General features: G+C 40.2%; 1 protein-coding gene across 2 annotated transcripts in view; it reads right to left on the bottom strand.

The window, feature by feature from the left end:
- The window catches only part of LOC123510868, a 35047-nt gene extending 16168 nt beyond the window's left edge, over positions 1–18879 (bottom strand). For both annotated transcript variants that reach the window (XM_045266313.1, XM_045266312.1), the window contains exons 1-3: positions 18718–18879; positions 4178–6550; positions 2409–2767 (exon numbers count right to left, since the gene is read on the bottom strand). In XM_045266313.1, coding sequence (XP_045122248.1) covers positions 2409–2767; positions 4178–6502 — 2684 coding nt within the window. In that variant the 5' untranslated portion in view covers positions 6503–6550; positions 18718–18879. The remainder of the gene's footprint in view (positions 1–2408; positions 2768–4177; positions 6551–18717) is intronic.
- Positions 18880–19844: the final 965 nt, after the last annotated feature.

Genomic DNA, 19844 nt, shown 5'->3' with positions numbered 1-19844 from the left:
CCCTCTCCTCCTCCCTCTGACTATTTCATGTCTTCAAGCAAAATTATTCGTAATGATGTCTCCCATGCCCTCTCTGACCTAAACACACGGAAGGCTTATGGATCTGATGGTGTCCATCCTATTGCTCTCAAAAATTATGCTCCCGTGCTTGCACCTTGCCTGGCCAAACTCTTTCAACGATGTTTATAGACTACTACCTTTCCTTCTTGCTGGAAGTTTACCTACATTCAGCCTGTTCCTCAAACTACCGTCCAATAGCTTTAATCTCTTGCTTGAATCTATCCTCAATAGGAAGATTCTCAAACATTTGTCACTTCGCAATCTTCTATTTGATCGCCAGTATGGCTTCCGTCAAGGTAGCTCTAGTGGTGATCTTCTGGCTTTCCTTACTGAGTCTTGGTCATCCTCTTTTAGAAATATTGATGAAACTTTTGCTGTGACGCTAGACATATCAAAAGCTTTTGACAGAGTCTGGCACAAAGCTTTGATTTGAAAACTTCCCTCCTACAGTTTCTTCTCTCTGGAACTTTAACTCATAAAGTTTTCTTTCCAACCGTTCTATTGTAGCTGTGGTAGACGGCCACTGTTCTTTTACTAAATCTATTAACAGTGGTGTTCCTCAGCGTTCTGTACTGTCGCCCACTCCCTTTGTATTGTTCATTACTGATCTTGACCATACTTCTTGCCCTATCCATTCCAACGCTGATGATACCACCCTACAGTTTTCCACGTCGTTTCAGAGACGACCAACCCTTTAGGAAGTCAACAGATCACACAGAGACGCCACAGAACGCCTGCCTTCTGATCTTTCTAAGATTTCTGATTAGGACAAAGAAAACTTAATAGCGTTCAATGCCTCAAAAACTCAATTCCTCCATCTATCAGCTCGACACAACCTTCGAGACAACTATCCTCTCTTCCTCAATGACACTCAAATGTGTCCCTCTTCTACATTGAACATCCTCGGTCCATCCTTTACTCATAATCTTAACTGCAAACTTCACATCTCTCTTGCTAAAACAGCTTCTATGAAGTTAGGTGTTCTGCGGCATCTCCACCAGTTTTTTCTCGCCCCTCCAACTGCTAACGCTATACAAGGGCCTTATCCGTCCTTGTATGCAGTACTTTTCTCATGTTTAGGGGTGTTCCACTCACACAGTTTTATTAGGGTGGAATCAAAAGCTCTTCGTCTCATCAACTCCCCTCCTCTGGTTGACTATCTCCAGTCTCTTTCTTACCACTGAAATGTTGCATTTCCTGATATCTTTTATCACTATGCTAACTGCTCTACTGATCTTGCAAACTTAATGCCTCCCCTCCTCCTACGGCATCGCTACACAAGGCTTTGTACTTCCTCTCACCCCTATTCTGTCTAACTTTAATGCAAGAGTTAACCAGTATTCTCAATCATTCATACTCTGATAAACTCTGAAACTCCCTCCCTGCTTCTGTATTTCGATCTTACTATGACTTGAGTTCTTTTAAGAGGGAGGTTTCAAGACATTTGTCCCTGAATTTTGCATAACTCACTTGATCTTAAGGGAACTGAGAATTCAGTGGGCCTTTTTTTTCATTTTTTTGTTGTTTTTGGCCAGTTGCCCCTCATGGATAAAAAAAAGTACAAGGGAACTAATGTTTGCCTCCCGCCAACGGCGCTAACGTTACTGGGATTCTGCTGTATTTGGTCGCCTTCGTATGATACATACATATAAGTTGAGTGTTTTTGCCGAGAACCGATGCAAAGAACATTGTTCATTCGCACTTAACACACTACCAGAAAAGCAAAAAAAAAAAAAAAAAATAAATAAATAAAAAAAAATTAAATGAAAAATTAAATAGAAATAAATAAATTAATTAATCAAATAAAATAAATAAATAAATAAATGAAATAAAATAAAATAGGAAAATCAGAGAGAATAAAGTTAAACAAGGAATGAACTGAAGAACCGGTAAGCCCCGGACTCGATTTTAGGGCCAGGCCAAGAGTCCCTAGAAATGCCTCCCTTATCGTGTGACCCTTGTTTATCCGCTCTTCCTCCCCCGCTCCCCCACAAAAAAAAAACCTGTGCAAATTGGGAATTATAACCAGCTACTTCAGGTAAATAAATAATATAATGATGATCTTCAACATTTATTGGCGCCATGTGGCAGCCAATGTATCATTATGTTGGATACCTGTTTAGAGTTAATATGATATATGGTTGATAACTAAAATGCAGCTTGTGGATTGTCACTGGATAAAATTAGCAGACAAATAAACATTATTATTATCATTATTATTATTATTATTATTATTATTATTATTATTAATAATAATAATAATATTATCATCATTATTATTATCAACACACACACACACGCACACACACACAGACTTAATACGTAAATGGATAAGCACGTAAACTCACTTTGGCAAGACACGTAATGAGGAGTCCGAGGTAATATGTAGGATGGGATGTTCGTAATGGTGCCAATGTAACATCTCACTGATGGTGTGGTCTGCACAATCCTGAACAAGTTTATGCACATCTAGGTCCCTTTTCTCATTGTGAATATATAATGTTTTGCGAGGAATGATAGGCAAAAGGGCCATTGCGCTTGATATGGTGTTGTCCGTTATTATTAATTCTTCCTCCACATCATTATCACGTTCAATGTGCTCTGCAACGCATTTCAAGGCGATTGCGTTAACTTCGGTATCCTCCAACAGGACTAACCAATCCCTACAGCTGTCCATACCACTTTCCTTCAGCAGATCCACCACTTCCTGTGTGTTGGGGTTTCATATAATAGAGAGAGAGAAAATAGAATGATAGAATTACATGATTGCAATGCAGTGCAAACGTTTGCCTTGAGCATTAAGATATATATTGAGATGTAAACCTCGTCCATAGAGCATCACTATGGTTGCGGCATAACTTCTTACATAGTTCCCCTACACTTGAATTTTCTTAAAGGACAAGCCAGACTATCGTTACAAAGAACACGCGATCACAAAAATACAGATTGTCTATTGATCACACCTTGTAAGAGTAAACATAGAAATACTAAAACAAATCAATAAAAAAAAAATCATAAAAATATAATTACACACACACACACACACACACACACACATATATATATATATATATATATATATATATATATATATATATATATATATATATATATATATATATATATATATATATATATATATATATATATATATATATATATATATATATATATATATATATATATATATATATATATATATATATATATATATATATATATTCCTTCCATAATTCTCTCCTTGCCAATCCTTGTCACTTTCCTCATGATCTAAGATGGCCAAAATAAAAACAAAGCACAAAAATGTCTGTCACGATAGTCTTCAGCCTCTTTCTCATATCACTGTTGCATTCCTTGCTTGCTATCTTCTGACACTATTTTCATATGAACTATCCTTCTGATCTTGCTAACTGTTTTACCTCCTGTCTTTCCGATGCCTCGCTACACAAGACCTTCTTCTATTATGTCCACTTCTTTAATGCAAGTGTCAACCAGTATTCTTAATCATTCATCTCTTTATCTAGTAAACTTTTGAACTCCCTGTATGTTTCCTACATTTCCACTTATGACGAACTCTTTCTCAAGAGAGATTTAATTAAAGACACTTATCCTTCTATTTTGGTTAGCGCTCTTGAATATATGGGATGGGCACATCAGTCATCCTTTTTTTAAAGCTATATTTTTGTTACCCTTGGTAACAAGATTTATGACGATGAAGGGAAGTATGATGGTGGTGGGTTACATGATGATACTAAAACTAATGATACTACTACTACTACTACTACTACTAGTAATAATAATAATAATTATTATTATTTCTATTATAATAACAATAATAATGACAATCATATAATAATTATAAATTTTATCATTATTATTAGAATAATTGTAATGATAATTATTATTAAAGCTGTATTATCTATCATTATCACATTACATATCATGATAACATTAGTTATAATAATGAGTTTATATTATTATTTTTATGTAAATTTTAAATAATTCAAATTTCTTTTCAAAAAAACTTTTCTATACTAAACCATTCTTCTCGAGTTTTTTCATGGATCAAAAAGAAGGAAAGGCATACTTGAAAGAAATAGTATTTGTATTAACTTACCTTTATGGCTCTTGGATGAGACTGTACGCCCTTCTGACTGAGGAGACCCGCAACGTGTAGAAGGAGATTCTTCAGTGTTTGAATGGTTTCTTTCGTCGGTTGCCGAAGCAGCCGCCTAACACTTTCGTCAGATGACTGATTTAAAATGCGCACAATATGCTTTGCAGCGAAAAATTCCTGGATACCTTTATGTGGTGAATGATATACTTGACTGACTCTAGTCGTCACTGTTTCTCTTAATGAAAAGAAAGACCCTAACATCTCTTCTCTTGGCAGCTCTTGATCTTTGCAGCAATGTTTCAGTTGTTTCATATCATCTCTAGAAAGAAACTGTCTATTTTCCATAAGACATTCAAAGGATACCTGGTATATTAAATCTAATACTATTTCAATGCTCTCCTCACGATATAATCGATTGAAATCCCGTGTCTGCGGGTGTTCTGCAAGTCTATATTGCAATTTCTCCAGGCTCCAGTCATGCATAGCGAGGTACAAGCTGGTTTGGGTAGTATTTTCCCTAACACATTCTGGTTTGTCACGGAACAATGTAGACAGAAAGAGTAAGTTAAGAGGTAGCCCAAAATGATCTCTCCAACCTACCCTCTCCATGACTTGCGCAAGCTTATCGCAGTTTGGGGATCCAGTAACACTGAGGGACATGTAATATCTCGTGACGAACTTGGTTCTGTCGTTTTGAGAAATACCCATCATTATCCCCTGACTTTTTTTGTATTTATTGGAGACTGACTGAAGAAAGTCTACTACAGTCTCTGGGCGAGAGGTGCAGATTATAGTGCATCCTGGCAACATTTCAGAACGTTTTAAGATGTCGTTTACCAGCTTCCGCGACGAACTGTTACGTTCGTCAAGACCGTCTATTAAGAATAAGATCTTAAACTTGGTAATAAGAGTCATTGTGTAAGGCTTGAATGATGAGGCTTCTGGGAAGACTTGCTCGAGAAATTCCTCAAGAGATTCATAATTACCATCACGGCACAACACGTGCAGAACAAAGTCATATACGTCTAGATGTTTCATACGGCGTTCACACTCATGTTTAATCCACTCTGACACAATAAAGGTAAGTAAGGTAGTCTTGCCACTTCCGGCCACACCTTTGATTAATAGAAGTTGTGGATGAACTAAGTCAGTCTGGAAAGTGGTATGTGTCGATTGTGGTTGCTGAGTAGACAAAGTGGGTTGTGGCTGCTGAGTAGACACGGTCGGATGTGGCTGCTGAGTAGACGCTGTCGGTTGCTGAGTAAAAGTAATAGATTGTGATTGCTGAATGGGCAAGGGGGGTTGTGGATGCTGAATGGGCAAGGGAGGTTGTGGTTGCTGAGTAGACACGGTGGGTTGTGGATGCTGTGTAGACAAGGTGGGTTGTGGATGCTGTGTAGACACGTTGGGTTGTGGTTGCTGAGTACACATGGTGGACTGCGGTTGTTGTATAACATGGATGGGTTGTTGTTGCTGAGTCGACGAGGTGACCTGTTGTTGTAGTCCTAATGATTGCGTGTAGACTAAAATGTCCAAGTAGTCAATTTCTTTATCCCCAGGTTCTTTTTTTATAATGATTTTTGTGAATATATCCTGGATGTTTAAATCTTTCTTTGAAACACGGCTAAGGAAACAAAGTGGATCAAATATTTGTGATTTTTTGTAGATGTCCCGCAGGCGTGTGAAAAACATGTTTTTGAACACAGGCAGGTGTCTGAGCGTATCCAGACGAAGAATTCCCTCTATTGTGAAGCAGCTTAAAATATCATGGATAACATCATCTATCCTACGTTTTTCTTGTGTAATATCCTGAATGGAGGCACCGAATTTATGTTCTGTTGCATCGAGAGCCTTTAAGAATAGATCCTTCAGATGCGTCATTTTGCCTTGGAACTCATGATCTGTTAATTGTCGCCTTTCATGCACAACTGTGTTTCTCTCGTCTTTTATTTCCTTTACCATACCCTCTAGTTTGGTATGATCATTCCACGCATGGTGATCAAACCCTTCAACGTTTTCACAGCCATATCTAATGGCTTTAAATAGAAAAGTCAAATCAAAGTTTTCCCACAGATGATCAGCATTGATCTGATCCATTTCAGTCTTATTAAAGACATCCTTCTTCTTTCTGTTAGTAAGTTTACAAAAATTTGCGGTAGAATTTTCACTCTTGAGACTATTGAGATAGTTTAGAAAGGAGACGGGAGGGTTCGGGACTTTAGTGCCGCGTTTCAAGATAAATTTGAGTGTAGCTGCTCCTGGACCCTCGAGGATACAAAAGAGTTTCAAGCGCAGGTAGTCAACAGGTGGAATGCTGCTGGCCATAGTGATGTCCCTCGGGAATCCGATTCTTTCATGTTACCAACTACGGGTCTGTAAAAACATAGTAAATAAGTGACAAAATAAACTGAATAAATAAATATAAGTATATATATATATATATATATATATATATATATATATATATATATATATATATATATATATATATATATATATATATATATATATATTTAATATATAGGCTTCTCTGTCATAAAAAGAAATAAAATACTCAAGACGGTTAAATCATGCTTTTTAAGGAACAGGATTTCAAAATTTTGTATAAAGCCAATACATTATCTGAATTGAGAATTGGTGAATCACTTTGTATACATAAATGTAAGCCTATCTTAATAATCAAGAAACAGCCATCCATTTAACTGTAATTTCATGTTTTCATATCCACGTCACTTCTTTTTGTATGTTTCATATCCACGTCACTTCCTTTTGTGTGTTTTCTTTTAGGCCCTTTGGTTTATTTATTTATTTATTTTTTTATTTATTTATTTATTTTTTTAGTTTTTATTATTTTTTACATATTCTTTATTTTACTTTGTACAAATGACTAGGAAACTAAAATTTACTTTTATTAGAATTGTGTGAATCAGGCAGGTTTGATAGATGTCGGTTGCCAGGACCAAGGTACATAAGAAGAATTTAACTTTTTCGGCTCCAGGACCAGACTCAGTTTTTTGTATGCTCCCGGGTTGTATGGCCCCAGGTTTAGCTAAATAAAATTAGGAATCCCATTTTCCTTTGTTTCTAGCTTTGCTTTTCACTGTCCTCCTTTGCGGCAACAGAATGTGTCTGTTGCCAGGTTGCCAGATTGTCTTTCGGGTGAATTAATACCGTCTGGTCCCCTTAGAGTGGTTTGGCAGGACAATCTGACATTAGGTAACTCTTTCTTGACCTCCTCCTCCCACTTGTGTCCCGCCCCCCTCCTATTGGAGACCCCTTCCTCCATGCCTGACGGGTCCTCCCCGCAAGGGCAGGAAAAAAAAAATTATCCATTACGCGCCGCAATAGCTTAACTCATATGGCACTGCTAGGGTTAACAGGAGAACGCTACATCTCCCACCTGGCAGCATTTTCCTCAGTTTGGGACTAGTATATACAGGCTCCGTCCCCTTAGCCAGGCTCCTCTCCTTAGCGTATTAATAATAGTGATCGAATAAATAATCTTGGAAAACGCACATGTAGCTCTCTGAACGTTGAGTACTTATACGCAGATATTTAATATATAGCCTCATACTATTAAGCTTTTCCCTTTCTTAAGGTACATTTAAAAAAAGCACATTGTGTGATAAATTATGGGGAATAATAACACTGTACACCTTGCCAATGTTGTGTATAATTCCATCTCACAAAGTCGTGATAATGAATTTGACTGCATAATATTCTTACGTCATATTTGGCTAAAACATAATATTTATACTCTGCTATGTTATATGATTTTTTAATATTTGTGAATACTGATAAGACATAGTAACCTATTGACATTATGTTTAAGGTATATTCAATGATTACAACACCCATTTTTATTACCAATAAACATCTTCAGGAAAAATAAGTCTGCTGTCTGTGCCAATGCTCTAGTTTAGCTTGCTTGATGTTGAAGCTCTTAAATTTTTCCCCTTAATTGATTGCCCACGCCTTTTCCTGGTCCCTTCAGCGAGTTCATGTTTAGTTATGTGCATGATGTGACCTGCCCGTATTTACTTCTTAATTAAACGTCTTCAAAATTGTAGTTCCCTAGCTACTATAGGCAGAAAATCCTGCTATCCTATAAGACTTATGAGACACTCGTGATGCTTCGCGTCTCTGATGAAGCAGTACACCACCCAGATGACTGTACTTCAGTCACTACATTACTATAAGTAATGTACATTATAAGCCAGTCTTGTCTTTTAGATAATTTTTAATGTATTGTCAACTCAAACACACTCGCAGGCATGGGTACATTAAAAATCAAGTACCTACATGCTTCCTTTTATGACGACTACAATAATAATTATACAATAAAAATTATATCTGTAACAAAACTTCCTCAGAGAGAGAGAGAGAGAGAGAGAGAGAGAGAGAGAGAGAGAGAATGTTAAAAGCATTGAACAGTACCGTGGGACTTAGCATTGGCCACATTGCTCTTCAAATTATGGGCCAAGTTATGAGGACGTTTGGGTCTTCATGTGAGACTCCCTGAAGGTGGACGTCCTTTACCAAGGGTAGCAGATCCTGTCGGTATACCTGGTGCTCTCCTTGCAAATTAAGTTGGCTGGCAAGCTATTTTCCCACAACCAGCTCCTTTCATTGATGATCCCATAATGTTCAAGAAACTATTTAGCTGATTGGCTGATTTTATAAACCTTAACAGGTCTATGATTTTTTATTATATCCAAGATGGTGTCCGCATTGCCATATTTAGTACATGTTTTTACAAGTGCTCCTCAATTTCACTATGTTCATCAGTAATGCTGCTTGCTGACATCACATCATGTGTTTGCTTCCATCGTTGGTTCTATACAATTATCAGTGGAAGAATTTCCTTCAATATCAGCTTAAGAATTTTCTTTACTTGTTCTTCTTTCAAAGACATGAAAAAAAAAACTCTGTGGGGACTTTCTCCTCACCAAGAGCTAAAGGAAACACACAGAGAAACGTTCATCGAGATCACAACTAGCTTTGATGCTAGTGGGCACAGGCGCCCATCGTAGCTTTCTCTCTCTCTCACCTTCTACAGCTAACATAAATAGACTGGGGATTTTTTTTTTTTTTTAAGTATGGTGAAAATAAGAAAGCCTAGCTAAAGAGAAAGTGGGTGGGAAGAGAAGGGGTGAAATAAAGTAGTAGAGAGAATAGGTAGTGGGCTTGACCACTTTGCTATTATTATTATTTAATTTTATTTATTTATTTTTTTTTTATTATAACCGTCAGACACACGCCTCCATTCACACACACACACACACACACACACACACACACACACACACACACACACACACACACACACTCAATGGTCACAAATGCTCAGGCAGAACCCAGCTTTCCCTATAACAACAGACTCTCGGGGAAGGAACGCCTGTCACACTGCTGGGGAGAGAGAGAGAGAGTATTTTCTTTTGTGCAGTAACCCATGTTACTGCGAGTAGCTGCGGTGGCGAGTGGACGTGTTGTGTGTGGGTTCCGTTTTTGGCTGTGGTTTTTATAGTTAGCGAGTGGTGTTTGTGCTTGGTGTCTGTGTGTGGTGCTTTTGAGTGTTAGTGAAGTCAAAGTGTGTACTGCAAGTGTTAGATTAGAGTGAAATAGTGGTTAGAATCAGTGTTTGTGAGTTAAAAGTATTTTGGTAGAGTGAGGAGACTAGGCTTGTAACCGTCAAGTTGACCTTGAAAGAGGATTAGTTGACCTCACTTAGGCCCCCCACCACCGCGGTTCCCCCACCCCGCCGTCACCAAGTATTTTTATTTGTTTGTGAGTTAACAGATTGTAAATTAGTATGGCGGTAGCTACTGAGGTATATCAGAGTGTGATTGAGTGCGTGAAAGAGAGTGTTGAGATGGGATTGGGAGAGTTTGTTGTGTGTGAGATGTGTGGGCATGACAGGAAGGTCGTTGATTTTTCTGAGTGTATGGTGTGTAGGCTCAAGAGCGAGAATTTAGTTCTTTCTCTTGAGCACCGAGAATTGCGAGAGGAAATCAGAAAGCTAAGTGAGGGGAAAATTGCGAACGAAGTTCTCATCTTTGAGTTGAAGGAGGAGGTTAAGAGGCTTGGGGAGGCAGTGGAAAAAATTAGGCAGGAGATCAGTGTTAGACACCCAAATTGCAAGGCCTCTCAACGTCAACTTTCTTTTGTGCCACCTAAACCTAACACATTTGAGAACAAGAAACCAGTGGTCCTAGCTAACCCTGTCAACTCTCCTCTAGAACTTTATGACTCGTACATGTATCAAGGTAAAGTGTCCCTGATTGATGGTAAAGACAAGGCAATAAATATCAAGGTTCTGCGTGATACAGGTGCTGCCCAATCCATCTTAAGGGAAGATGTCATCCCTAACATCAAACAGGCTTTCACTGGGGAGAAGGTGATCCTTACAGGTCTCGAATCACAGCTCTCCTATCCCTTGGCTAATATTAGCTTACAGTGCCCGTTCATTTCAGGAGAGGTTGAGGTAGCCATTAAACCTGGTGAACTGCCAGTACCGGGGTACATCTTGTACTGGGTAATGATCTTGCGGGTAACTTGGCTGTTCCAAACTTAATTGTTCTTGATTCTCCCTTAACAGAAAGTCCCACTAAGACCCTGGACGAAACATCCCCTCACTTCTTCCCAGTGTGTGCAGTCACCAGGTCTCAGTCCAAGTCCCCTGCCCTTTCACCACCTCCTCCACCAATGATTGCCTCTACTGACAACTTGTACAATAACATCATTTCAAAGGAGAATTTGATTAATGCTCAGGAACAGGATCTCACTTTGGCTAAGATCAGACATGTTGCCAGTGAGACAAAGGATATGTCTAAATTGCCTTGTTTTTATTATCAGGAAGGAGTCCTGATGCGTGCCTACAGACCTCCTGAACTGAAACAACTAGACACCTGGTCAGAAACACATCAAGTTGTCATCCCTTGTCTGTAAGACCAGCCATTATAGAACTAGCTCATGATGGATTGTCAGGTCATCTAGGCATCCAAAAACCTACAAGAAGGCTCTTCAACATTTTTTTGGCCAGGAATGAAAAAGGATGTGTCACACTATGTAAAACATGTCACATATGTCAAATTGTGGGTAAGCCTAACGAACGCCTTGTGCCAGCTCCTCTGACGCCTATTCCAGTTCAGACGGAGCCCTTCGAAAAGATCATTCTAGACTGCGTAGGGCCCTTACCCAAAACCAAACGAGGGAATCAGTATTTGTTAACCCTCATGGATCCCACTACCAGGTACCCTGAAGCATTCCCTCTTAAGAACATCACATCAAAGACCATTGTAAAACATCTAATACATTTTTTCACCTTGGTAGGAATTCCAAAACAAATTCAGTCTGACAAGGGTAGCAATTTCACTAGCCATTTTTGCTTGGAGCATCAAGGAGACTGGGATGAAAGTATTTCTTTCCTTCTCTTCGCTTTAAGAGAATCTCCTCAAGATTCTTTAGGTTACTCCTTTTTTTAATTACTCTATGGTAGACAGATCAGGGGGCCTCTCAAAATATTAAAGGATCAATGGTTTATTCAAAATACTCCTTCAAGCCCCAGTGTGTCTGACTACATCAGTAACCTTAAGAATAAAATCAGTGAAGTCAGATCTTTTGCTAAATCAAACTTCCTCAAATCTCAAACTAAAATGCAACAGAATTCTCTTCCCAAATCTGTCATGAGAAGTTTCAAACCAGGAGACAAGGTTTTACTTTTCTCCCACTCCAGGCAATGCTCTTCACAGTAAGTTCATGGGACCTTATGTTGTGGCTCAAAAACTAAGTCCATTAAATTATGTGGTCCACACTCCTGACCGTCGTAAGGATTCCCAACTAGTTCATATTAATCTAATGAAACCTTACCACTCCAGAGAACCAGAGGACGACTTGTCTCGCACTGTACCTGTATGTCTGGTAGGGAAGGAGTCTGGTCCTGTGCCCCCCGAGGAAGAGTCCGACATCGAATTCCTCTTCTCGTCACCTAAAGGACGCCCCTCAAACAGCCAAATCATGTCCAACCTTGATGAGGTGTTTCTTTCCTTAACACCTTCACAACAGTCTGATCTTAAAAAGTTATTGCTAGACTTTTCTGAAATCACAGGTGACCTTCCAGGAGTTTGTAATACTATCCAACATGACATAACATTAATATCTAATGACATCAAGCCTATAAGACAACCAGCCTATCGCATTTCACCCATTAAAAGAGACTTGATGAAAAAGAGGTAGACTATCTGCTCTGTCATCACCTTGCAGAACCTAGTATATCTCCTGGGCTTCTCCCTGCCTGTTAACATCTAAGCCAGATGGTAGTAGTCGATTTTGCACCGACTACAGGAAATTAAATAAAGTGACGGTGCCAGACTCCTACCCATTGCCCTTGATAGAGGACCTTATAGATAGTATAGGAGTAGCCAAATTTGTAACCACTATAGACTTACTTAAAGGTTACTACCAGATTCCCTCTCGGACGAGGCCCAAATAATATCCGCCTTCATCACCCCCTTCGGACTATACCAATACACAGTGATGCCCTTTGGCTTGTCTAATGCTCCCGCCACCTTCCAGAGGGCTATAAATTACATCACCCAGGACTTGGAGGGAACATCTGCATATCTGGACGACCTGGTGGTGACTGCGGACGACTGGGCGACACATCTGACCCGTCTTCGGAGGCTGATGGGTCGGTTGCAGGAAGCCGGGCTTACAATCAACCTGGCCAAGTCCACCTTCGGGAAGTCTACGGTGGTCTACCTGGGACATGTGGTGGGGAACGGCAAGGTTCGCCCCAAGAGAGCTAACGTGGAGGCCATCCTTGGCTTCCCTGTCCCTACCACCAGGAAAGCTCTCATGAGGTTCTTGGGGATGGCTGGTTTCTACAGACGATTCTGTAGGAACTTCTCCACCCTGGCCGCCCCCCTGACGGACCTTATCAGCACTTCCGTCCCCTTCCACTGGACCCCGACCTGTGACCAAGCCTTCCAACACCTCAAGGCGTTCCTCTCCTCGGAACCAGTGGTCTGAACGCCGGATCACTCCCGCCCTTCCATCTACAAGTGGACGCGAGTGGAGTTGGAGTGGGTGCTGTCCTACTACAAACGGACCCCACAAGCGGCATCCTCCATCCCATCGCCTATCACTCCGCCAAGCTGAAAAAACATCAACTCAACTACTCCACCATCCACTCGTCCTGGCGCTCCAACGTTTTGAGTGCTATCTTCATCCTGGTCCTCAAACTACGAAGGTCTTCACCGATCACAATCCTCTGGCCTTCCTTCACGCCATGAAGAACCGAAACCAACGCATTCTTAGATGGGCCCGCCCGTAACATACTCCACTACCATCACCTCCTCCGCTTGTTACCTCGTTCGCCACCTCTCCGCCTCACCTTCCACGTCACCGTCTCGTGAACCTTCCACGCCACCGCCTCATGAACCCTCCACGTTACCGTTTCATGAAGGCCCGTTACTGTCCCGAAGTTTGATTCACGCGGCTCCATTCTCCTCAACCGGAAGTGTTGAGCCAGCTCTTGGCTTTCTGGAAAGCAAGTTGAGGTCCAGGCCTCAACCAGTGAACACAACGCCTCTTGGGTCTACCGTGGGATCAACCATCACCCAGCACTTCACCACTGCGACACCGCATAAGTATCACTTCCCCTCGTCCGTGTTTTCCACATTGCCTCTATATAGGATTAGGATTATTGTTAGGTATTAAGTTGGGTTCTTTATTGTTGTATTTATTACTGTGTTATATGTATATGTGTATGTCATTTTCCTGTGTTTCATGTTATATATCTGTGTTTCATGTTTCATGTTATATCTATTTGTGTCAATATCATTATGGGTTATTAAAATAGCTTTTTAAAGTGCCCCCTTTGCATTTCCTCACCAGTTGAACCTGCAGTGTTTTTTTTTATTGTTATTGTTCACCGGCTCCCCGATGCCAATCTTACCAGTTCAAAAGGTATGAACGATTCATAGCACTGGTTAACAAGAGAGTTGGGGGGCAGAATACGGGTGAAAGCCTTGTGGAGCGAGGCCGCAGGAGGACGGGGGGCATGAAAATACCAATAATAAATAGAAAGATTTCGGCGGTGATAAAGAGGCCAAAGGTTGTGTCAAGTTGATATAAGGAAGAATTGAGTTTTTGAGCCATTAAACACAACAAAGTTTTCTCTACCCCAATCAGAAATCTTAGAGAGATCAGAAGTCAGGCGTTCTGTGGTAACCCTGCGTGATCTGATGACTTCCTGAAGGGTTGCTCGTCTCTGAAAGAACGTGGAAAGATGTAGGGTGGTATCATCAGCGTAGGAGTGGATAGGGCAAGAAGTTTTGTTAAGAAAATCATTCATGAATAATAGAAAGAGAGTGGGCGACAGGACAGAACCATGAGGAACACCACTATTAATAGATTTAAGATAAGAGCAGTGGCCGTCTACCACAGCAGCAATACAACGGTCGCAAAGGAAACTTGAGATAAAGTTACAGAGAGAAGGATAGAAGCCGTTTTGAAATCAAAGCTTTGTGCCAGACTCTATCAATAGCTTTTGATATATCTAACGCGACAGCAAAAATTTCACCGAAATGTCTAAAACAAGATAACCAAGACTCAGTAAGGAACGCGAGAAGATCACCAGTAGAACGATCTTGGCGGAAGCCATACTGGCGATAAGATAGAAGATTGTGAAGTTACAGATGTTTGAGAATATTCCTATTTAGGATAGATTAAAAAACGTAAGACAACCAAGAGATTAAAGCTATAGGGCAATAGTTTGACGGATTAGAACCCTTTTCAAGAACAGATTGAACGTAGGCAAACTCCCAGGAAGAAGGAAAGGTACAATTTGATAGACATAGTTGAAAATTTTGGCCAGGCAAGGTGCAAGCACGGAAGCACAGTTTTTGAGAACAATAGAAGGGACCCCATCAGGTCCATAAGCCTTCCGAGACTTTAGGCCAGAGAGGGCATGGAAAACATCATTACGAATAATTTGATTGAAGACATGAAATAGTCAGAGGAAGGAACAAGCCCAGAATCATCGAAGGTGGAGCTTTTAGCAAAGGTTTGAAAGAAGAGTTCAGCTTTAGAAACAGATGAGATGGCAGTGGTGTCATCACGATAAAATAAAGGAGGAAAAGATGAAGAAGTAAAGTTGTTGAGGTTTTTGGCCAGATGCCATAAGTCACAAGGGGAGTTAGAGTTTCATAGATTTTGACATTTTCTATTTATGAAAGAGTGTTTGGCAAGTTGAAGAACACACTTGGCATGATTCCGGGCAGAAATAAAAAGTGCATGAGATTCAGGAGATGGAATGCTTAAGTGACTTATGGGCAACCTCTCTATCATGTATAGCACGAGAACAGGCTGTGTTAAACCAAGGTTTAGAAGGCTTAGGTTGAGAAAAGAATGAGTAATGTACGCCTCCATGCCAGGCACTATCACCTTTGTTATGCGTTCAGCACAAAGAAATGGGTCTCTGACATGGAAACAGTAATCATTCCAGGGAAATTCAGCATAATACCTCCTTGGGTCCCCCCAACTGGCATAGGCAAATCGACAGAGGCTCCTTCGCCAGGGGGATCCTGAGGAGGTATTGGAGAAATAGGACAAGATACAGAAATGAGATTGTGATCAGAGGAGCCCAACGGAGAAGATAGGGTACACAGCATAAGCAGAAGGATTAGAGGTAAGGAAAAAATCAAGAATGTTGGGCGAATCTCCAAGACGGTCAGGAATGCGAGTAGGGTGTTGCACCAGTTGCTCTAGGTCATGGAGGATAGCAAAGTTGAAGGCTAGTTCACCTGGATGGTCAGTAAAGGGAGAGGAAAGCCAAAGCTGGTGGTGAACATTGAAATCTCCATTGATGGAAATCTCCGCGAAAGGACAGAGGGATAGAATGTGCTCCACTTTGGAAGTTACTATACTCAGAGGAATTAGAGATAGGCAGTACAGATATATTTAGTTAGAGAGTTACTATTGAGCAGTAGCCAGATGGTGGAAAACTCGGAAGATTCAAGAGCGTGGGCAGGAGAGCAAGTTGGAAGCTTTGGAAGGAAAATGAGGATAGAAAAAGTAGGAACAGAAAAGAGGTTACTGTCAGTTGCCTCAGACAGCTGTGTTTCGGTGAGGAAAAGAAAATGAGGTTTAATAAAGGAGGGGTGGTTTTCTACAGATTGAAAATTAGATCAAAGACCGCGAATGTTGCAGAAGTTAATGTCAAAACATTTTGGGTCAGAAAAAGTTGAGGGGAGGTGTCGCCATAAGACTTTTGTGCTATCATGAGTTGTGCGACCTGATATCAGACATTTCTGGTCCAGCACCCCTGAACTGGTGCAATTAGATTTCACTGAGGCTGGATTTGGTAGTCGCCATTTTTACTGGAGCTGTTTTTGGCCAGATGCCAGAAGTCACGAGAATAGTTGAAGTTTGAAAGATTTTGACATTTTGTCTTTATGATGGCGTGTTTGGCAAGTTGAAGAACAGACTTGACATGATTTCAGGCATAAATATAAAGTTGACCATCTTTTCTGTGAAATATTGCGATACCTGATAAATCTGGAAATCGCATCGCGAGCTTGGGTACTCTCCTATTAATACTAACCACCATTACCACCCTCAATCTCATTCCCACGTACATTTAATATTTTAGTATTTTTTAAATTATCTAATTCATGTTTGTTTTGTCCATACTAAGTCTCACCTTAATCATTTTGTCTAAACTCAGTCATACTTATTATTTTTTTTTTTTTTGTGTGTGTGTGTGTGTGTGTTTACCTTGTCTCAGTCAAACTTAGTCTATTATTCACCCATATGCTTCTAGAGTATCTGCCGTACGACAGTTGATATGGGAAAGCAGTGTTGATAAAGAAAAGTGAAACATCGTTTTTCTTTCAAGTATCTGTTTCCTGAATGTCTTTGTTTTCAAGGTGGATTAGAGAAGGGATGGGGATCATCCGGCCTCCGGAACGTATAAAGCCATTTGATCAGGCCCGCCACGCTGTTAAAAAAGTGCTACTTCATAATACTATAAGAGCCATGAATGGATAATATATAACATATTTATATTAAATACTGGGTTACATGCCAAGCAAAATAAACTTGCGTATTAACGAACTCAGAATAGGACAGAGTCATAATCTTGAATACACATATGTAATAGATTAGTAATAAGCTACATATAGTAATGACAGTTTATGAGTTTGTATAGCTGCTATCACTCTAGGCAACTACCAAAGGAAACGTATCGTACCAGCAAACACCCAAACCAATGCCTACGGGACGGTTTTCATGGCCCTTCCGATAGACTGGAGTGACAAGGCCAGAACAGGATCAGTACGCGTCCGCCAGGTCTAGGCCAGGCTCTTGGTGGACGGCTGGACGCAAAGTTGTCAGTCAGTCGCACGGTTGATTATTAGCCTCACCCTCGATAAGCTCTTCTGTTGGAGTCAGTATAGTTTTATATAGAACGATTAAGTGAAATTTAAGATTTATAAAAGATTGGCATTTAAATTATTGGGTTGACATTAAATCCGATTTATTATACATATGGTAAGTTAAATGTGAAAAAGTTTTTTTTTTCTTTTTCCGACCTGTATTAAAATTAATCAGAAGACAAAACTTTTTCTACCTGGATGTTGCCAGTGTCGGTTGATTTTTTGACGCGGGAATTTCAAAACACTATTTGTGACGAAAATGCATGTATTTTAGCATATACATCTCCCCTTAAAGATATTCAAGTGGCCTTTGGGCCTTTGACAGAATGAAGTTTTCCCTGGATTAGGCTATAGCAGCATAATACTTCATGCCGTGCTTTAAATTTTATGGCATTGGGTGTTGCTATGACCAAAGAATATTTTTAACAATTATCGTCAGTTCTCACAGAATTCCTGACCGTCACTCCGTTGACTCTCTTAAGGCTCACATTTCGTCAACTTTTATATATATAGAAAGGATTATGTTCTTGACATAATTTTTCTTATTAAATTATTTTGGCATATTGCTTGTTTTGAGTATAGTTAGATATGTGGATATATATGAGAAGACTACATCCGACAGCCCAACACATGCAGGCCGCATCGAGCAAGGTTTGTTTGAGTTTGGGGAAAACTGATCGTACAGATCCCGGCAGTTATTTATAATAACACATTATTGCATCAGAGAATAACTTTATTTAGTCGTTATTACTAACATTTATCGTTAAATTAATAATTAACACTGTTGGGATCCCATTATGGAATATACAGCCACGTTCACACGATATCGGCGATTTAAGACGGTCGCTGGCTATCCTTAAAAGAGTGAATCCTGTCTTAGCACTCATGACGATGACACAAGATTAGAGCCGGTCATAAATAGGCTCATGTCTAAAATAGGTCATTTTGTCTCGCTATAACGGTTTGTAGAATACGGTCTGAAGCTTTCACTACTGTGGAGTAACTACAGTTAGCATTCTACTTAATATTCTGCTAGATATATCTTCAAGGTCAATTTAGGTATAAATATTTGAAGAGGAAAGGCACACATACATCACATACCTGATTTCTCTGACACTACGACAGTCACTACCAATGAGAAATGTACGTCATCACAAATATAGTACTTGTGAAACGTGGCAACGAAGATGATAACAATACTAATCCCGCGCCACCAAGCAGCGATTACACAAGACTGGCTGCGTCACGGCCACGCTCGGTGACGTGTTTCTTCACTATCCTCCAAATACATCCTGTAACCCTGTAGAGCATATCGTACAGCAAATTTTATATGGGCTCTTTACAGATAAGGCCATGACTGCCAAACAATTAATCGCACTGTGTGTGTGTGTGTGTGTGTGTGTGTGTGTGTGTGTGTGTATATATATATATATATATATATATATATATATATATATATATATATATATATATATATATATATATATATATATATATATATTACTGTCCAGAGAGAGAGAGAGAGGGAGGCTGTTAGGAGTGTGTGTGTGTGTGTGTGTGTGTGTGTGTGTGTGTAATTCACCACGGTCATCTGCTGGTCATCCAGGCAGCCTTCCCCATTATGAAGCGAGTTCAGAGCTCATAGACCGATCTTCGGGTAGGACTGAGACCATAACTCACTCCACACACCGGGAAAGCGAGGCCACAACCCCTCGAGTTACATCCCGTACCTACTTGCTGCTAGGTGAACAGGCTTACCATTTGCCTCGTCGCGCCCGAGACTCGAACCCAGATCTTCTCGGTTGTGAGACGATTGTGATCCAGCCTTCAGCTTTGCTGTCCTCCATGACCTACAGCAACTGGTACAACACTCTACTCGTATTCCTGACCGTCTTGGAGACATGCACACGATTCTTGATCTCTTCCTCACCTCTAATCTTTCTCCTAAAGCTGTTACCCTTTTCAACTCGATTGGGTTCCTCCAATCACAATCTCGATTCTCTATCTTGTCCTATTTCTCCAATCCCTCCTCAGGATCCCCAAAAGCGGAGGTGCCTCTGGCGTTTTGCCTCTGCCAGTTGGGGAGACGAGGAGATATTATGCAGATTTTTCCTGGAATGATCACTGCTTCCGTGTCAGAGACCCATGTCATTGTGCTGAACGCATAACAGAGGTGATAGTGTCTGGCATGGAGGTGAACATTCCTCATTCTTTTTCTCAACCTAAAC

Source organism: Portunus trituberculatus, chromosome 30 (assembly GCF_017591435.1).
Source record: "Portunus trituberculatus isolate SZX2019 chromosome 30, ASM1759143v1, whole genome shotgun sequence".
Lineage (NCBI taxonomy): Eukaryota > Metazoa > Arthropoda > Malacostraca > Decapoda > Portunidae > Portunus > Portunus trituberculatus.
Note: the sequence above shows the minus strand (reverse complement) of the source record. Positions and strands in the feature narration are given on the sequence as shown.